Source organism: Carassius gibelio, chromosome B13 (assembly GCF_023724105.1).
Source record: "Carassius gibelio isolate Cgi1373 ecotype wild population from Czech Republic chromosome B13, carGib1.2-hapl.c, whole genome shotgun sequence".
In the NCBI taxonomy this organism is placed as follows: domain Eukaryota; kingdom Metazoa; phylum Chordata; class Actinopteri; order Cypriniformes; family Cyprinidae; genus Carassius; species Carassius gibelio.
In genome coordinates this window covers 17,921,807-17,943,519 of record NC_068408.1, presented here as the reverse complement: position 1 = coordinate 17,943,519, position 21,713 = coordinate 17,921,807, and the positions used below count along the sequence as shown (strand labels likewise).

The window sequence follows — 21,713 nt, the reverse complement described above, 5'->3', positions numbered from 1 at the left end:
TGCACATTTACACCAAGACGCAGTCAATAAAGCACTCTTAATCACGGAGGTATTCAACAGGGAGGAGAGCGTGTATCCTTGAGAGATGTGGAGGGCCACACATCTATCAAATCTCTCCTATGAGCGCTGGACCGCTCGTATAGGCAAGGAGGTGGGGCGGCAGTCAACTCCAGGAAATAAGAAAATGATTAAGAGTGATTTAACGTCACAGAATGTGGAGAAAACGCACATCTGTCCGACAGAGAATGATGTTATTACACCACCTTCCATGTGCTTCTTCGCCTCTCTGCTGCCTTTCTTTAGCTCTCGCTGCAGTTTCATCTCTAAGAGTGATGAAGCTTGTATATAAACTCAGTGATTGGAAACTGGGAGAAAAGTGAAGAACTGACACGAGGAGCCAACATCAAATCAATACAATTTGCATCAGGTTGAATACTGCACTCGTAATGAAATATGGCCACACTAACCATTACAAAAAAATTTGATGGGGGACACTGGGATATCCACTAGTACATCTGGATGCATGAAGACTGTTTATGAATTAACTTCTACATCGATTTCAGTTTGAAATAGTGTGTGGCCACACGTACACCTTATAGGGGGGCGTTTAACAAATAATGAAAGTTCTTGCATCCTCTACTCATGTCTCATACCTTTCCAAACCAATGATTTTTTCTTCCATTAAAATTATGTTATTTAGCAGGTTGTCCAGGCTGAAATTGGACATCCTCACTCATTATCTTGCCCAGCAGTCTCAAATTTCAACAGAATTCTCACTCTGCACAACCAACCTGCCATGGCGATATATTTAACAATCATTCAGGCCATAACTGATCTGAAATAATATGGCATTTAAAACAAAAATATAGTGTCAAGGTTTTGGTTAGAGTCCATCCATGTATGCACACATTAATTAAAAGATTTAATAAGTATTATGCTTCCCTCTAGTCAGTCTGGTAGAGGCACACTTGCTGTCCTTTGTAGTAAAATCACAAACGTATATATGTATATATAATATGAATATAAACACACACACTCACACATACCGTAATTCCTCAAATAAAAACTGGGGCCTTTATTTACCTGAACTGCAGAAGGTATTAGGCTTTTATTTGAAGCAGGTTTTATTAGAGGCAGGCCTTTATTTCTAATTCTATCTGTTTGATAAATAATTTTTTTAAATAAACCGTTTTAAATTAAAAGAGATAGCATTCCAGTGAACAGAGATCATACATTTTTTGAGAAATATAAAAAAAAAAAAATCACCATATACAACAACAGCCAGAAGGGCGAAAAAGGAACTTAGGTCAGAATTACGTTAATAAAAAACACCATCATTGTGTCAGTTTGAACCCTGTAAATGAACAAAGTGTTCATTTCAAATACAGCTACTACAGTATTGCTGGTAGATCACAATAAGAGCATACGGTAACTATGTAAAACATATTTCTGGTTTGCAGCACACCAGTATCTGATTAACGTTACAGACAGTATCTATAACTAGCATGAATGTGACAAAAAAATATATATTTTTTTTTTTCCTCTGAGCTACACAAGTTAACAGTATGAATATGGAATTACATTTGGTTCAATAATAATGAACGAAACTTTATAAAACTGAACGTAAATTTTTCGGAAACTATTTAAAATATGCAATTACAAAAGAAAAAAAAAACACAATGGAAAAAAAAATTTCAGTCGCAGAAATTTAGCAGGCTCTTCAAATATGCTTCATTCTTTGTTAATGTTTTTCACGCTAATAGTGGATTCTGAATTCATTGCCACAGATTTCTCTTATGCTTCGCAGTTTTTTGTTTGGTGTTTTTCGTCACAGTTAAGCCCGCCCCCACGAGAAGTTTGTGTCAAAACACCGAACGAAAAACTGCGAAGCATAAGCGAATCTGTGGCAATGAATTCGGAATCCCAGATTAGCGAAAACAAGTCTTTGAAAAACATTAACAAAGAATTGAGCATATTTGAAGAGCTTGTTAAAATTCATTTTTTCATTTTCATTGTGTTTTTCTTCTTTTGTAATGGCATATTTTTGATAGTTTCTGAAAAAGTTACGTTCCGTTTTATAAAGTTTTGTTCATTATTATTGAACCAAATGTAATTTCATACATGAAAACAACAAAAAATCTGAAGTAACGCTTAGGGCTGGGTACCGAACTTCGATGCCTTTATGGTATCGAACGAAAAACTTCGATACTATGAGTATCGAAAAATTATTTATCTTTCGGTGCCAAATGCCAAGCGGACGTTTTTCTTTTTTTTTGCCATGCGGCTGTGTCTGTGTGAGCTTGTAGCATACGTGCATGTAAGGACCCAAATTCGCCGTGATTGGCTGTCCACCACCACGTGACGGGACGGGACGGGGAGGATTTCTGAAAAAACACGCAGTCACACAACACAACTGTAGTTGTTTTTTCTCAAAACGTTTCCGGCTACACTTTATTAAAGTCATGCCGAGTGTTACCAAAAGTACCAAGAGTGCAACCAAAGCTGGTGTTAATGATGCATTTGTTTGGATGAGTGTTTTGCCCTCCCTCCCTGTTTAGTTTGGTCTACTCTATTGCGTATCTTGAAATGCCCCTTTCACGTCGTCTAAAAAACAGAGAGAGAGAGACAGATTTATCCGGTACAGTGAATTTCGATACTTGAAAGATGAATTCATTATCTGTACGCGCATTGTCTGAAATGCTGCTCACAGCCCATGCTTTGAATGAGTGAGCGCAAGCTCCGAACGCGGGTGAATTGTTTAAAAGGCTTGAATCAGCAATATTTAGAAACAAATGCAAACGATCGGCTATGATCCGTTTCACCCCTTCAAGCGAGTGAACAACGCGAAGCAAGTGAAGTTAGTAATTTTACATCACTTTTCACGATAGCCCATCGGACTGGAAAACACAATAGCCCAAGGAGGTGGGGCTAACGATTTTGCGAGCCCTGCACCTCAGATCTATTTGTGAAACACTGGTTTCCACACTGGTTTCGTTAAACAAAATAAGTTATTATTTTAAAACATTGACTCAAAAGAATCATGGGTTCACTAATCTGATCATGAACTTGTATTACCGAGTCAAAGATGAGCTATTATTGAACATCTTGAATGAATAATGCGTCCTGGCGCCGATACAGGATGGCTGCCTCCGTGACGAGCTCCGCATATGTTTTTGTGTTTTTGTTAGTTTGTCCTGTCTTTAGTTATATTCCTGCCATCAGTTTCACCAGGGAAGAACTGCTGAACATTCGGCAGAACACACCACAGGATATTTTACCGGATTTCAATTATTCAGACGTTTTACTGAACGTTGTTATCGGAGGAGCGGCGGCGCTGATCAAGCGCTTCAGGACGCGCAGACGGGGGAAGCGAGCGGGAGCGCTCGTCAGACTCAGGAAGCGCGGATTTCGAACGCCGTTGCCTAGCATCCATCTGGCAAATCTCCGCTCTCTACCCAACAAAACGGACGAACTCCTTCTGCTTTCTCGGACAAATAAGGATTTCACACACTCTGCTGCTCTGTGTTTCACGGAAACCTGGCTGAATGACACCATACCGGACAGCGCGCTCCATCTGCCGGGCTTTCAGCTGTTTAGAGCGGATCGTGACACAGAATCAACGGGGAAATCGCGTGGCGGCGGGATATGCTTTTACATCAATGAACGGTGGTGTACAGATGTAACTGTGTTAAAGAAGACGTGCTGCTCAAATCTCGAAACACTCTTCATTAACTGCAAGCCGTTCTATTCGCCGCGGGAGTTTCACTCGTTCATTCTGGTCAGTGTTTACATCCATCCCCAAGCGCATGTGAGCTCAGCTTTACAGAAACTCGCTGATCAGATCACAGAGACAGAACAACAACACCCGGACTCTGTTTTAATCATTCTCGGGGACTTTAATAAAGCCAATCTGTCCCGTGAACTGCCAAAATACAGACAGCATGTTACTTGTCCCACCAGAGACAGTAATATATTGGATCACTGTTACACCACAATAAAGGATGCATTTCACTCTGTTCCACGAGCAGCTTTGGGACGTTCTGATCACCTTCTGGTTCATCTAATACCGTCCTACAGGCAGAAACTAAAATCAGCTAAACCTGTATCAAGGACTGTAAAAAGATGGACTAATGAAGCAGAGCAGGATTTACAATCTTGTTTTGACCTCACTGATTGGAGTGTTTTTGAAGCTGCTGCCACCGATCTGGATGAACTCACAGAGACCGTAACATCATATATCAGTTTCTGTGAGGATATGTGTATTCCTACAAAGACTCAACTAATTTACAATAATGACAAACCGTGGTTCACTGCAAAACTCAGACAGCTCCGTCAGGCCAAAGAAGATGCTTACGTGAAGGGGGACAATGTCTTGTATAAACAGGCTAAATACACATTGGAAAAGGAGATCAAAGTGGCAAAGAGGAATTATTCTGAAAAAATAAGGACTCAGTTCACTTCCAACGACTCCGCATCAGTGTGGAAAAGTCTAAAGAAGATCACCAATTACAAGACACCACCCCCCAGCACCGTAGAGAATCAACGACTGGCAGACGATCTGAACGAGTTTTACTGCAGGTTTGAAAGAACACCCATCACCTGCCCTGAACGCCTCCCCACACAACCATTCACACCCTTCACAACTCCTGCAACCAGCCCTGAATGCCTCTCCAAACTACCGTTCACACCATTAACAGCTCCTGCAACCCATCCTGAACACCTCTCCAATCAAGCACTCTCACCATTCTCACCTCCTGCATCCCCCCTCTCCCCCACACCTGCAATTCAGATCAGCGAGGATGCGGTGCGCCAGGTCTTCCGGAAGCAGAAAAGGAAAAAAGCACCAGGCCCAGATTGTGTTACACCAGCCTGTCTGAAATCCTGTGCTGACCAGCTGGCCCCCATCTTCACACAGATCTTCAACAGATCGCTGGAGCTGTGCGAAGTCCCTTCATGCCTCAAACGTTCCACCATCATCCCAATCCCTAAGAAACCCAAAATTACAGGACTAAATGACTACAGGCCTGTGGCTCTAACGTCTGTAGTCATGAAGTCATTTGAAAAACTGGTGCTGGGCCACCTGAAGGACATCACTGGACCCTTGCTGGATCCTCTTCAGTTTGCCTACAGAGCAAACAGGTCTGTGGACGATGCAGTAAACATTGGACTGCATTATGTTCTGCAACACCTAGACAGACCGGGGACTTATGTGAGGATCCTGTTTGTGGACTTCAGCTCGGCCTTCAACACGATCATCCCAAACCTCCTCCTGCCCAAACTAAATCAGCTCTCCGTGCCCACCTCCGTCTGTCAGTGGATCAACAGCTTCCTGACAGACAGGCAGCAGCTAGTGAGGCTGGGAAAATACACATCCAGCTCCCGTACAATCAGCACCGGAGCTCCCCAGGGCTGTGTTCTCTCCCCACTGCTCTTCTCCCTGTACACTAATGATTGCACGTCTAAGGACCCCTCTGTCAAGCTCCTGAAGTTTGCAGATGACACCACACTCATCGGCCTCATTCAGGACGGTGACGAGTCTGCTTACAGACAGGAGGTAAAAGAGCTGGCTGTCTGGTGCAGTCTCAACAACCTGGAGCTTAACACCCTCAAAACAGTGGAGATGATCGTGGACTTCAGGAGAGACCCCCCTGCACTCCCCCCACTCACCATCATGAACAGCACTGTGACTGCAGTGGAGTCATTCAGGTTCCTGGGCACCTCTATCTCTCAGGACCTGAAGTGGGACATTCACATTGACTCCATTGTGAAAAAGGCCCAGCAGAGGTTGTACTTTCTCCGCCAGCTGAGGAAGTTTAACCTGCCACAGGAGCTGCTGAAACAGTTCTACTCCACCATCATTGAATCCATCCTCTGCACTTCAGTAACTGTCTGGTTCAGCTCAGCTTCTAAATCTGACCTCAGAAGACTACAGAGGGTAGTCCGGACTGCTGAGCGAATCATCGGTTCAACCCTCCCATCTATTCAAGAACTGTACTTATCCAGAGTGAGAAAAAGGGCTGTCAAAATCACTCTGGACCCCTCACATCCAGCACACTCCCTCTTTGAACTGTTGCCATCTGGTCGACGCTACAGAGCACTGAGCACCAGAACGACCAGACACAGGACCAGTTTCTTCCCTCAGGCAATCCATCTTATGAACAGCTTATAATAACGGCGGACACACTACACTTTATATTTATATACACACACACTTTATTTATCTAACACACATACTTAGTATACACTTAAATTTTGCACCAATATATATGTACATACATAACTTCATTTTGTAATATACTTGCCTACAATTGTCATTTGTATATTGTTATTCACTCTCTACTTATTTGTATTTTTTATTCTTTATTATGTGTTTTATGTTCTGTCGCTGTCATTCTGTTGTACTGCGGAGCTTCTGTCACGAAAACAAATTCCTCGTATGTGTACATACCTGGCAATAAAGCTCATTCTGATTCTGATTCTGATTCTGATTCTGAATAAAGACTTCAAGTTCATCACACATAAAGCTATTGTTTGAGTCTATTTCATGCATGATTCGCAAGGATCTGCTAACTGAATGCAAAGAGTGAGTTCTAGAAGAATGTTTGTGTCTTGATGAGCATGTATCGCTCACTTGGAGTCGCTAAATTAACAGCTGTTGTTCTTTTTTTTTTTCAACGGAGGATCAGTTGCCCGATTGGTTAAAACCCCCAAACTGTTTTTCCTTAAAAATAAAATTAATAAATGACATAAAAACAGGGGCTTTTGCGTTATGATGTGGTGGGCTGCTGTGGGCCAGAAAGCCTGGGCAACTTTTTGGTCCCAGTCCACCGCTGAATAGCACACCCCTATCCAAAAAGCACAACCAATTGTATTAATAATGTTATCCTGAGTGTGAAGTGTTACCAGAATTTGTTTTAATTAAGGTGAAAAATAAAAGTTTTGTGTTTAATGTATTTGTGCTAATGTTGAAATGGATTTCAAAACATATGATATCGAAAAAAGTATCGTTAGGAACCAGTATCGAAACTGAGGTATCGAAATTGGCACCGGATCAAAAGATTTTGAACAATACCCAGCCCTAGTAATGCTACTCTGGATACTGTAACTTTGATTAAAGTCAAAAGACAAAAGTCCTGATAGCATAGTCAACTGCTGGTATCCAATAGCATTCAGCTGCAATGAAAAATCTGAACAAAATTGCTTAAAAATAACATCGTTGCAGCTTAACTTGATAAATGAAATGGTGTTATTACCCATAACATAATATTTGGTAGTCAGTCCTCCTGCTCAAATCACCATCCTCACCATCAGTGAGTTTGTTAAACAGCTCCTCTTCGTCTTCCTCCGCATACTTTAAGGGCCCTATTTTAACGATCTGAAACGCAAGTGTCAAAGCGCGAAGCGCAAGTAACTTTGTGGGTGGGTCTCGGCGCTGTTGCTATTTCCCGGCGGGATAAATGGCTCTTGCGCCCGGCGCAAATCTAAAATGGGTTGGTCTGAAGTAGCTTCATTATTCATAGGTGTGGTTTGGGCGTAACGTGAAATAATCCAATCAGAGCGCCATCCAACATTCCCTTTAAAAGCAGGTGCGCAAGTTCCATTATGGATTGCTATTATTATAGCGTAGCTATTTACCAGGCGCACGCCAGGAGCGGTTCACAGCCAAACCAATTTGTCAGATGTCCTTATATACATATATGTCTTGCCACTATTGGGCAAACAGGTCTGATCCTTAATTATTACAATTAGCCTGAATAATTTGTAAGCTAGATCTATGCCTATTTTTTCACATCTTCGTGGCACACCACAATGATTTCCGTCATCTCATGTGTTAATATTTTTTTAGTGTAACAATTTATGATTTGCAAAAATAACTGTTGCATCTGTGTAGATTACATGAGCAAAGTGTATGCGCGTTGTGCACGCTATACATTATGGTCAAGCATGTGCCCTTAAAATAGCATAATAAACAACGCGCAACGCGCCACTGACTTTAGACTAGGTTTTTTCTGGTCAGTGGCGCAATTGTTTAATGGAACAGCAAAATAGCACCAGGGATTGTTTGCACCGGAACACACCTCCTTTTTTGCGCTGAACCGCCCAGGGAGCGCAAGTTCATTCACTAGTTTAGCGACGTGCTTCTGTGGAGGGAAAAGCGCGCTTTGCGCGGGTGCAAAATAGCAATGACACATGCGTCGGTGTACAAAGTCAATTGCGCTGGGTGCAAGATAGGGCCCTAAAACTCTTTTTTTTAATTTTAATTTTCGTCTGGATGCCATGCTTCTCAAGTTCATTTTCAATAAAGTTGTTTAAAAGTCCGTCACTGGCACTAAATGAGACCCATGTTAAATCCAGTGTTGCTACTACCCCCTATTGGCACCTGTACATTACTATGAAATTGAATGCACATTATATGAAAGGCACTTATGAGTGTCACGGTTATGGACTTTCTGTTTCCTTTTTTGGTCACCTTCCTCCTAGTTTTGGTTAATTGATTCTTCCTACCTGTTTCCAGTCCCCTCATCACCATTGTTTAAATACCCGTTCTGTTGAGTTCTCCCTCGTCCGTGATTGTTTGTATTTTTCAATGTAGATGGTTGTAACCTAACCTAAATGTGTTACTGCTGAATGTAATCTAGTCTGTTGTCTTTATCCTCCTTCGTTGTAAGTAAACTCCTCATTTATTCCAGATCCTCCTCTTGCACTTTATTTTACGTTTAGCACTAACTTAGTTTCTAACAATGAGATTATCCACAAAATTTCCCCCGGCCTTTATTTGTCCGTGTTGACCAAGCCCCCGGCCACTATCAGAGGCCCAGCGTTTATTTGACTACCGGTTTTTATTTGAGGAATTACCGTATTCATATATGTAACAGGCACAGCGTATTTATCTTTAATGACTGATAACTCAAAGGGATAGTTCACCCCAAAATTAGAATTCTGTCATTAATAAGTCATTCCAAGCTGGTAAGACCTTTCATCTTTGGAATACACATTAAGATATGTTTTATGAAATCCAAGAGTTTTCTGACCCTGCATAGACAGCAACGGAACTACCGTGTTTAAGACCCAGAAAGGTAGTGAGGACATTATTAAAATCGTCCATGTACCATCAGTGGATCAAAATTAATTTTATGAAGCTACGAGAATACTTTTTTTTGCAAATAAAACAAAAATAGCAACTTTATTAAACAATTTCTTATTTTCTGGGTCAGTCTTCGCTGCCATTCACAAGATTATCATGATGCATGTTGAATTAAGTTGTTCCTTTTGTTTTCTTTGCTCACAAAAAGTATTCTCGTAGCTTCAAATTATGGTTGAACCACTGATGTTACATGGACTTTTTTAAGGATGTCCTTACTACTTCTGGGTCTTCCATTGTTGTCTATGCAGGGTCAGAAAGCTCTCGGAAATCAACAAAAATATATTTTTTGTGTAATCTGTAGATGAAATAAAGTCTTACAGGTGTGGAACGACATGAGGGCGAGTAATTACAGTTTTTTTCAATCGCTAACAAGCGCTTAACCATACTTCAGATACTTTTTCTAAACTCTTAACACAGACTAACACCTGCAAAACACAATTGGCCAAATGGATAATTTTCTTCTCAAAAACACATTTTGTTAAATATATACTAAATCTTCATTTCAAAATAGAACACATCTTTCTCTGCACACACCAACTTTACCAAAACACTGGAAATCTGACTCAAAATTTAATTATTCTGTCAAAGAATAACACTTGTTTTCACCTCAAAAGGTACATGCAGTCAATCAAAGTACACCAGGTTTCAAAATACTGGCTATTGTTGACATTACAAAAACTGCATAGACTTCAGTCTCAGTTTTACAGGTATTTGGATGCAAAACATGCAATTCACTGTTTTACACTAAATTTCTTGGTTAGGAACTGTATGTCCAAATCTACAGTAATGTTCACATTCAAAAGCATTGCAGTAAAAAGCTATTTTTTTTCCTTTACTGTTTACTGCAGGAGGTAGAGTATAAACACAGTATGATAGAACAGAAAATGTTTGACAGTATTGCTTACAGTGAACAAAATATCCATGAAACACATAAGAGCATTCTGAACAAAAAACAACAACAGCAAAAAGCCCAGATAAAAAAGGGGGGGGGGGGTAAAATAAAAACAATCTCTCACTGCCCCTGCACCTCTCACTGCTCCTGCTCCTCTCACTGCTCCTCTCACTGCCCCTGCACCTCTCACTGCATCTCTCAATGCTCCTGCTCCTCTCACTGCTCCTGCACCTCTCACTGTATCTCTCACTGCTCCTGCTCCTCTCACTGCTCCTGCATCTCTCACTGCTCCTGCACCTCTCACTGCTCCTCTCACTGCTCCTGCACCTCTCACTGCTCCTGCTCCTCTCACTGCTCCTGCTCCTCTCACTGCTCCTCTCACTGCACCTCTCACTGCATCTCTCAATGCTCCTGCTCCTCTCACTGCTCCTGCACCTCTCACTGCTCCTGCTCCTCTCACTGCTCCTGCATCTCTCACTGCTCCTGCACCTCTCACTGCTCCTCTCACTGCTCCTGCACCTCTCACTGCTCCTGCTCCTCTCACTGCTCCTGCTCCTCTCACTGCTCCTCTCACTGCACCTCTCACTGCTTTTCTCACTGCTCCTGCTCCTCTCACTGCTCCTCTCACTGCTCCTGCTTCTCTCACTGCTCCTCTCACTGCTCCTGCTTCTCTCACTGCTCCTCTCACTGCTCCTGCTTCTCTCACTGCTCCTCTCACTGCTCCTGCTCCTCTCACTGCTCCTGCTCCTCTCACTGCTCCTGCTTCTCTCACTGCTCCTCTCACTGCTCCTGCTCCTCTCACTGCTCCTGCTCCTCTCACTGCTCCTGCTCCTCTCACTGCTCCTGCTTCTCTCACTGCTCTTGCACCTCTCACTGCTCCTGCTCCTCTCACTGCATCTTTCACTGATCCTGCTTCTCTCACTGGGCCCCTTGCTCTTACTCTTCCTCGTCCATACTTTACATTGTTTGTCTTTTCTGTTTCCAAAAATATCACTCTTCGAAATCCTCCCTTTATTGTATAAGTGTCAATGTAATAGAAAAAAATAACCCCTGCCATTGAGTCTAAGCCAGATTGGAATCAGTTGTGGTTGGCCCAATTTACACAAAATAAATCAGCTAAGATATATTGTTTTTGAACTGATATCATCGCAGAAGCAGAGGTTTTTATACTGTATCTAAGGTTTGGAACATTGTTTTTGCTATTGTGGGATGTTGTGTGTTAACATTTGTAAATACTACCAAAACGATCCATAATTTTGTTGGGAGGTATAGCTTGTCTGTTCAGAAAATGTAAGCATTGTGGAAATGTGTTCAATGAATCCATATTGTGTGAAAACGACATGAAATGTGTGAATGGTATGGCCACAATAGACAGATGCTGTGCTAATTGTGTTTAGAGTTTTGAAAATGTGACAACTGCTTGGACAAATGCTTGTTAGCGACTGAAAAAAACTGTAATGGCACAATTTTAATTTGAATGAACTATCCCTTTAAGTTTTGCTTTGTTCTCTTCATATTAAGCTGTGGTTTTAATATTTGGAATGTATGGCACGATCAAATGGACTACTTTTGTGTTACTTATGTTCTTTGTAGCTTGATAGCCATATTTATTATTTATTTTCATTCTATGGAAACAACATCTGGATATTCTGCTAAATATATCTTGTTTTTCACAGAGACAAATTCGTGCAAGCTTAAAAGAGAGACTGATTTTCAAACGCAGATACATACAAGCACACAGACAGACAAATACATGTACACATGCGCATAAAAAGAAATATCTCACCTTGGCATTTCCCTCCATTTGTGGGGTCTCCATAGTAACCAGGTAGACAGATCTGGCACTGCGGCCCAGTTGTGAGATTCTTGCACTGCTCACACACACTGCCGTTAACACACGTACTGTGGCCGTTACATTGACATGCTGAAACATACAGTGAGAGGAGTGTGTGTTAATTTGATTCGACTTTTTTCACAAACGGCTGCTGTTTAGTACATATATGTGTGAACGTGTGTTTTTATGTTTACCTGGGCAGGTTATGTAGGCCCAGTTATAGCCCTTTTCTCTTGAACAGACACTTGTGTCCAATACCCTCTCTCGGCTCTGTCTGCTCAGGCTTCTCATTGGTCCACGGTATGATCCCTCAATACACTGGCCCTGACCTGTGTCTGTAGGGTCTCCGCACCAACCGCATTCAGGATGTTCCAGGCACTGACCACATGTACGATGACCTGAGCAGTTCTGAGCTAAAGAGAGAGAAGTCTTAATCAATTTTAGATAAACTAGTTCAAGATAATTGAGTATTTGCCAACCCTTTCATCCTCATGTACCGTCACCATCACATCAGTAGCAATCAGTGTTGTTATTGCAAAAAGTACATTACATTGCTTAATCTAAAACTAGATTGAAAACTATAAATATAAAAAGCTAATAATAAATCTACACTATTTTACTTTTATTATACTTATTATTATTATTATTATTATTATTATTATTATTATTATTATTATTATATTAAATGGTTAAAAAAAATGATAATAATAATTAGAGAGTCCATCTTCCAAACCATTATTTGATCAAAATACAATTACACTTACAAACGTATAATAATTATTTATATTTAAGTGCAGTCTATATTTATTTGTATATTTAATAAATACTAGAATAGTAAATAAATTCTCAAATAACTTGGTAACCTTTAAACTAAGCAGTAAAATAGCAAGTAACATTACTATGTGTAAACCCATCAGGCCATCAGAGAACATCTGCTGCAGGCAAGTAGCAAAACATCTTGGTTATGTATATAAGATCAGATACATACATTACATACTTGACGCACAGTGAAACAGCAGTTCCGCTTTGCTGCTTACTCACAAACTCCATGTCTGAGTAGAGGCAGCCCACACACATGGGCCTATTTACAAGGGTCTGTCTTTTTCAGTGCAAACAACCAGCTTTAAAGCTTTCCACTGAAGTGTGCATGAAATATGGCATTTAAAGTGATGTTTTTTTTTTGTTGTTGTTGTTGTTTTATTTTATTGTCAAGCAATTAATTATTTGTTTAGCCCAATAGAACAGACCACCACAGGAGCGGTCTTATTGATCTACAGTAGGTACATGTAAAAAGTGCAGTGACAGTCACTGGAGCTGACAGAGAAAAAAAAGAGAGACATAAAACAAGAACAATACAATAAAAGCCTAGAGACCAGCTTAATTTATCTAAATGAAATAATGAAAAAAATTAGAGAATACAAATGCATTTTCACGGTCTGTCAGTGAAACTTACAAGACTGCCAGATTTATACGTAAGACATGTGGCAAAGTGTTAGCAGCTCCTAGAAGTTGCAGCAACTAGTTTATATTCAGAATTTTTCTATATCAGTTTTACTGCAAGCACTGAAATGTTCTGCAACTCCGTGTTAGTATCTGACCTTTTCATTTCAAAATTAATCGAGTTTTGTGCCATTACATTATGAATGTGTATTCATACAAAGTGTCTGACATTCAGAGTGCTAGACATTTGAGACACATGGGAGAGTCTCATATGATTTACATTTTCTCTGCCAGTAGGGGTTGTCTATAACAAAGTTTCCTAAACCCCTCAGTAATGACCTCCTTTCATTTTTAGACATTTGCGTGTGTGGGAACAGAAAATGTATGCAGCCAATAGGGACAGAAGTAGCGTCCATCAATGTACCCCTCAACCAGACCCCGTCTAATGGGTCCTCAGACAGCGTGAGGGTCAAAAAGTGTCTCAGGGTTAATGGCGAGGGCAGATTCTAGAAGATGTGGAGAGTGTCATTAAAAACCGGGCAGAAAGGCACCCTGAGAGAACGCTGCCACAGCCAGTGTGATACTCAGAAGTGAAAATAAGACTCTCTCAAGTGCCACAGTGTTTGACCTACCTTATAATATTCTAAAATGTGCTGTTTGGAGACACAAAGAGATTCTGTTTAGAAATTGTAAAGGCAAAGTTACTCCTACAAGGAGTCTTTCAGGCCATTATCACAACTGCAGGTTTAAAATATTGTTCATAAGAGTAAAATAAAAGATAAAATAAACTAATATTTAAAATTACTTATTAAATATTATATAAATATATAAATAGATATATAAATATAATTATAAAAAAAAAAAAAAACACTGACATGGGGAATTGAAGCTGTTTTGATTGATGCAGGATGTATACAAACATCTTATCTAAATGAATAATGCATCACATAGAAAAAAGAAATGTGAAAAGTTTTCTGACATAATCTGTAGAAGTTCTGGGCATATTTGCATGTTCTTTTGCGTTCTTGATCTAGATTTCCACAGCGCACAGATGTGTTAGGTGAACTCTCTACCCAGAAGCCCCTCACTCCTCCAGCATTATTCGAGCCCAGTACAATGATTCATTTTGCTATGCCATGTATTCTGCACAATTACAGAGGTGTTTCATAATTACAAACACAATTCTCATCTCTTCCTCTCTCACTTTCTCTCGCTCCCTCCTTTCCCTTTTTGTGTTTTAGCAAAAGATCGAAGGATTATCTTTAGCCAAGGACACCTACACATTCATTGCATATGCAAATCTATATGACATTCTCAATGTGATGCTTTTTTTCTTCTTTTTTCTAAAAAGTACCACTTGCCTTCACTTAATAAGCACACTGATGGGTCTTTACACAGATTCAGTATGAAGCTTCACAAAAGGTCATTAAAAATTCCAAATTAAATCTAGAAATAAGCCCTTATTATAACATAGAGAGTTGCACTCTTTAAGTGGCACTCTTTAAGCTATTAGACTTTTAAAAAAAGACTTTTTGTGAAATCTCCAGTAGCTATGAAAACTAATTTACCTATGTTTTTCATAACTATATGCGGGTACATTATTAATACCATACATGATCACACATCAATGTAACTCTATTGTTTTATTCCTTCAGATGAAGCCTTTAACACAAGTACTGACGTATGTATAAATTTAACTATAATTTATAATCTGTTCAAGGCATGTCTGGCCAAATGTCAACATGAAAACTGTCTGTAGTTAGGACAACATCTGTCTCATGGAAATGTCCACCAGGGACATGGACACCTGTCACATAGATTGCAGTCAGTATTAACAAGCATAAAGCGGAAAAGAAAAGATTTTATTAGTGAGTTATTGATGGTCTGTGACTTTCTGAGAGAGGAAATACATACACATACATAACTACATAGCTATCAAGGGAGGAACATCCCCCTCAAAATGGAAAATAATGGGTTTTGCATCGACTGCTGATGGCAAGTCTTTGGGTATGTGAACAAAGATACGCAGTATTAAATTGGTTGAAAGTGACAAAGACATTTGTAATTTTACCAAAAATCACAAAAAAAAATTCCATGGTGAGCATGAGACCGACCTTAAACATTTTGACAATAGTGTTCATAATTTAAAATACTTTTGCAAAACTTTTCTTATGTGGAAAATCTTATCCACAATGACTTCAAAAAATTATAATAATAATAGAATCGTAAGATAATTTTGAACAGAAAGGAAAGTTATGACAAATGTAGGCTCACCATACAGCTTTACTTTTTGCCTGAAGAATCTTTTTTGTCTGTGTCTTTTTAGACTGAATAATAACAAAGACTTCAAAACATTTCTGAAAACAAAAAAACAAAAAAAGACTTACCATTACAGTACAGCACAATGGACGCGGCCGACATGCTGGTGCATTGTACAGTACGATATTTCTATTATCTCAACTTCTGAATTCAAAAGGCTATACTTGCAGAGCATATTGAAGCAGTGGAGAAGTTCATTTCCATTTTGATTAGGTGCATATTATCATGCTGTCATACTGTTTCTTCATCTCTGTCTGGAGCTTTGTTTAAATATGAAAACTGTTCTTTCTCTAATTAAATTATCCTCCATCACAACAGCTACATCTTCGGGGCCTTTCAAACCAAAGAATCACGCAGCAAAATATTTGCTCTGCCCAGGAACTGACTCCTTGGAGGAGGAAAAGATATCCTCTAGCAATTCACTTCCATCAGAGAGCTGACCTTAATGATGTTTATTGTCTGACAGATCGCCTCTATGAAATACAACCATCAACATCCAAGTTAACAATGCACTGGAGGCCTTTAGTCTCTGCAGTGCAGATAAAATCAATGACCAGCACATCCACAGAGAAAGAACAGTAATATCTGTGTAACTCTATAATGGCGAATGGAAGGGGAGGTCGTGGTCTCAGGGTCTCGAGGCCATGAAAGTCTTTCAGCTTCCTGAGACACTACAGACAGGCAATTTCACCTGTCAGGTTTTTGAAGTAGTGTTTTTTTCAGAAGAAATATGTTGGTTATTAAGCATTATGCCTCTCAGTTGGACTGCATATCTATTTTTCATTCTCGTCCCCATTGCAGCTGCTCATTTACACTGCATTACGATGCCAGCTCCAGTGCCTCTTAATGCAGAAGGAAAGAATGATTCTATGCGTCTACAAACTTGCTGATGACTATACAAGGTAAGTCCGCGTCAGCTACTCCTAAGGCTTTTCTGAGACGATTACCATCAGTCATTTCAGATACTTTGGCATGATTCTGTTGTTTTGGACCACACGATATCACTAGTGTATAGGGATATTTCTGCAAATCTACTTAGAATGAACTAAAGGAGCTGTTAAATCATAAAGTGACTGAGCAGAGATCTGATCAACCTCGGCCTCAGACTCAAGATACCGTGCCCATGGACTGCCCACCGTTTTCACACTGACGCAGGATGCACATAAAAATGGCAAGGCTGAAATCAACTGTTCAAATTTAATTGGCTGACTTTACACGTCTTCAGAAATATTATATATGTAGTAGGGTTGCCACCTAATAGTCGACTAGAAGAGGCCTGGTCGATTGAAAATATTGATAAATTGTTATTAGTTGCTTAGTCACAGAATTCTTTTTAGGCAGGGCATGCAGCACCAACGCAATCAACTGAATTTTTTCCTTCTAACAGGGGAAGCAACTTCTTTCAGTCAAAAAGATAATCGGAATTGTAAAAGGTTTGCCTTTATGTGGTACATTCCCAATAAAAAAACAAAAAACTTTGTACTCCAGTAATTTAAGCCTAAAGAAAAACAGAATGCCACTTTCTGCCATCTGGTTTCCTTTCACGCAGCACAGTTTTCATTCATTTTCTCAATTTATTAAGTAAAAATTTATTTCTTGTATAGGCCTATTTATTGGTTATACATAGGCCTATATATAGCCTAGCTTTAACATGTTTTTTCCACCTTTACAAGTGCTGCAGGTGCGTGATGGGAAATGAAAATTAGCAAATTCTGCCGTGTAAATAACAAAACCGTCATTGGTTTATTGCACGTTATGCCCCAAAAAAAACACCCATTATTCATTAAGAGAATAGGGACAACCCGTTTAGACCATGTGCCCATGCGCGCCGACTGATTTCCCATTGTTAAACGAGCAAAGGTGGATTTGGACACGCCCTGAGTGCACCTGCACCGTGCGCTTTAGACCATGCACTTAGATCGTTCAAATATGGCCCGAAATGTCTGAGACTAAGATCAGAAATACTTTTTTCTCTTTGTTTAGGGTCTCTGTCTCATGTGCAAGGCCGGACAGACGTCGATAATTTATAGATTTTCTGGTGGAGGCCAGTCAGACTATGACAGGAATTTATAGTGAGTTTGATACCTGCCTGTGCAGCAGAGCTGAGTGTTCACAGCATCTGCTCTCTCAGAACTCAATCTCCCTTAGGCTTACAACAGAAGGGAAAATGAGAAGGCAGAAAATAAACGAGTTAGAAGCTGTGCGTGTTCACCAGAATAGTGTGTACTCAACTCCAGCTTTTAGTCTGCCATGTATCTTAATGCACGAGTGTCCTTGATGGTTAGAACGTGAACTCACCTCCACAGTCTCCAGTTTGCCACTCCAGGCACTGGCCGTAGGGGAAGGAGATGACATACGCATTGGAATCCACACAGCGCTTGGTACTGCCACACCACATGCACTCCATGGCCTGGCTAGTGCAATTGGCACAGCTGGTTCGCAGGGCGCAGGGAATCTTACATGGACGTGCGCTAAGGTTTGGGCTCACTGAGGGAGGAAAATGCAGTAGTAAGTATTGCAATGACCTTGTGAATTATGTAATTGAAATACTGAGCAAATTTTGTCAAACTATATAAAACAAAACTGAAAAACAATTGCATTAAATTTCCTTATAAATATACAGCAAGGTTCAAAAAAGTCTGAGACTTTGTGTAAAACCTGAAGATCAAGTATGATCCAAAGAGCATCTTGTGCTTCAATGGAACCAGGAACATTTATACAATCAGATGATCAATGTCATGAAATTTTCTTTGATTAGTAACTGAGAATCAGCAATGTTAAATATATTTTATAATAACATTTCTCTCAAATTTGAATTAGATCAAGGTTTACCTAAAACTGCTTATTTCAAGGTTAAAATTATATCTTAAATCCTACATTTCAGTGTGGTCCCAGACTTTTGCACTCCTTTTTAAAACTCTGTAGCTATAATAATATATTCAGCATTTTTTTTTTCAATACTTAAAGATGACAATGTTTATTACAACCATGATAATGGTAATGTCTATTCTTATTGTCTGTTTGTAACCTCCTGTAGAGTAAAATAAACAACTGAAATGAGCACAATGAGCAGAATAACGTGAATAAGGCATGAAACACAGAATAGGGGAGAATAGGGGAGGACCAGTTGACATTCATTCTTTATGCTCTTTGCGTGTCTGTAGGGGGGAATGTTCAACTCTCGTTCAAGGCCTAATTTGAGCTTCCCCTGAGTCTCCATACCAGAGTGTTTCAAACAGGTCCAACATACATACTGCAGCCAAGGCAGCAGAAGATGAGAGTGTACTCACAAAATTTCAATAAGAAGTCTATAAAAAAGCAAGAAACTATACCCTTGTCATTTGTTTAATACAATCTATATGGAAAAAAAAAAAACATTATGGCTGATGCACACACCAAATACATTCACATATGTGTCATATATAAAGCCAAGAGCAGACTGAGACTGGATCTGCATACAATTGACCATATGCAGGATTACTTCTTGGCACTGTTGGGAACGTTACTTTAAAAAAGTAATTAGTTATAGTTACTCACTACTTGTTCCAAAAAGTAACTGAGTTAGTAACTGAATTACTCTATAATAGAAGTAATTCGTTTCCAGGGAAAGTAACTATTTGCGTTACTGTAAAAAAAAAAATTGCTATATGTCAAAGAATTTGTATTTTTTGAGCAGTTTTAACAAGTCAGTTGAAATGAGTAGAACAGACAGGTGTTCGTACATAACTTTCAATATTTATTGCATATCAACAGACAGCAAAAGTTTTATCCTGCACTTCAAGTATTATCTTTGTAAGAAAAGTGTTTTTTGGCCACCAGCTGGACACTAAATGCGTGTGTCGTTGTGAGATGCTTCATTAAATTAGAGTTGCCTACAACGGATGTCGACAAAGTCTTCGCTCCTGGACATAATATACACATTACATGCACGTTCTTGCCTTTGACCACAATGAATTTGAAGTAGTGCTTATATCTCCACCTTGAAAATGCCAACTTTTCATCGGATTGCTCCTGACTCGCCATCTCTGCTGCTGCTGCAAATCTGTTTAGCTGTTGCGTGTGTGTGTGAAGCACCGCTGGTGCGTGTGCTGGCATGTGCGTAAAAACACTGTCTCTGCTTGGCTACCATGAAGCACATGACTCTGCCTTAGCCAATCATAATCGCTGATCTCGTTATTAACCCACCTTCTCACTAGCTGTGTGAGACAGGGGTGCGTTCGGATTATACAGTTTATTCAATTAATGCATAGTAACGCACCGCATTTAACGTCCAGTAATGTTAACGGCGTTATAACGACGGGAAAAGTAATTAATTAGATTACCCCGTTACTGAAACGCAGTTCTTTTAAATGGCGTTATTCCAAACACTGCTTCTTGGTTTTAGATAAGCCAGTTCAGTCAGTTTTGGTCAGTCATAATCTATTCAAAAATTTTGAGGAAAGTTTAGTTTGTCTAGGATGACCAAACGTCCACGTATACCGTTTCAGGAATAAATAAGAATTTTAAATTTACGCCAGAGAATCCATTAAATCATGGCGTGAGATTGACAGTGGCAACGGAATGAGTCATCTGACGAGCCAATTCAGGCTAACAAAATTACAGCAGCAACAAGTGTTGGATGAAACTTAAACAATGTAGTTTTTGAATTAAATCTTAACATTTAAAAAGATTCAATGCATTATTTATTTGTTAGAACTTATTCAATTTGTGTTTAACTATAGGTATTTAAATAATTCAGCCTTGTAGGCTGTTGTCTGGCCTTATTTATTTCTTTAAATGACAAGTGACTTTGTGTCTTCCCCGCACTTGCTATACTTCAGCACGATAAAGTACTAAATTTGTTGTAATATTTATGTTATAATAAATCAAAAGATGTGAAAAAAAAACTAGGGAGTTGAAATGGCAGCTGCAGCCAATGAGTGATCCTAAGCTGAAATCTTGTGGTTATAACGGTAATTTCATTTTCATCCTAAAAAGTCTTTATTTTTCGCCAAGACATGTTTTTGGTTCATGAATTAGAAAGTAAGCCTTTAATAATGTACATTTTACTGCACAACACTGAAAAATAATAAATGCTTTTACATTTTCCCTGGTGGTCTAGTGGTTAGGATTCGGCGCTCTCACCGCCGTGGCCCGGGTTCGATTCGAGTCAGGGAAAGCTCTAAGGGAAGTCTTGGCCTAATGGTTAGAGAGTCGGACTCGCAATCAAAAAGTTATGAGTTCAAGTCTCAGACCGGCAGGAATTGTAGGCGGGGGGAGTGCATGTACAGTTCTCTCTCCACCTTCAATACCACGACTGAGGTGCCCTTGAGCAAGTCACCAAACCCCCAACTGCTCCCCGGGCGCCGCAGCATAAATGGCTGCCCACTGCTCTGGGTGTGTGTTCACAGTGTGGGTGTGTGTGTGTGTGTGTGTGTGTGCACTTTGAATGGGTTAAAAGCAGACCATGAATTCTGAGTATGGGTCACCATACTTGGCTGTGTGTCACATCACTTCACTTTTTTACTCACTTTTTTATAAGATTTTAAAAATGTGTTCATGAAGGTAAGAGGTTGATTATCGAGAATGCCATTACGATGTCATTTAAGAAATTAGCCTAACTGCTTAAACAGTTACGATAGTGTTTATTTGTCAGCATTGAAATGTACTGTTATGTGTCTGGGTACTTTCCTGGGATTACTACTCTGCATATAAAATGATATGCTCTTTAATGACATGAAACTGTATGCTAATTCTGTTATCGTTATTTACAGTGTTGCAATTGTTTTGTTTCTCAGTTTCTGATAAGAATGAGGCAGGAGAGGTTTCTGTGAGAGTCTCTACCTATGTACTGTGCATATAAAATTACCTTCACCAACAGATTACAAGCTGGCCTATCTTTATCCGGAAGTTTTAAACAGTGCTCTGTGCATATGATCAATTCAAGGGAAAATCTCTAGAACTCTCTGGAATTGGTATTAAACACAGTCTATGTAAATGGAGATGAGAATGCAAGACCGAAAATGCTAACTGAAAGCATTATCAAATTAAGACCAAATATATTTAATAAAAGAGAAGGGATGTGTAGAACTGTGTGAATGCCA

General features: G+C 39.7%; 1 protein-coding gene across 1 annotated transcript in view; it reads right to left on the bottom strand.

The window, feature by feature from the left end:
* atrnl1a (attractin-like 1a) overlaps positions 1 to 21,713 on the bottom strand; it is a 314,332-nt gene that overhangs the window by 198,701 nt on the left and 93,918 nt on the right. Inside the window, exons 18-20 of the mRNA XM_052572190.1 lie at positions 17,929 to 18,117; positions 12,066 to 12,284; positions 11,824 to 11,961 (exon numbers count right to left, since the gene is read on the bottom strand). Of these exons, the coding sequence (XP_052428150.1) occupies positions 11,824 to 11,961; positions 12,066 to 12,284; positions 17,929 to 18,117 (546 nt within the window). The remainder of the gene's footprint in view (positions 1 to 11,823; positions 11,962 to 12,065; positions 12,285 to 17,928; positions 18,118 to 21,713) is intronic.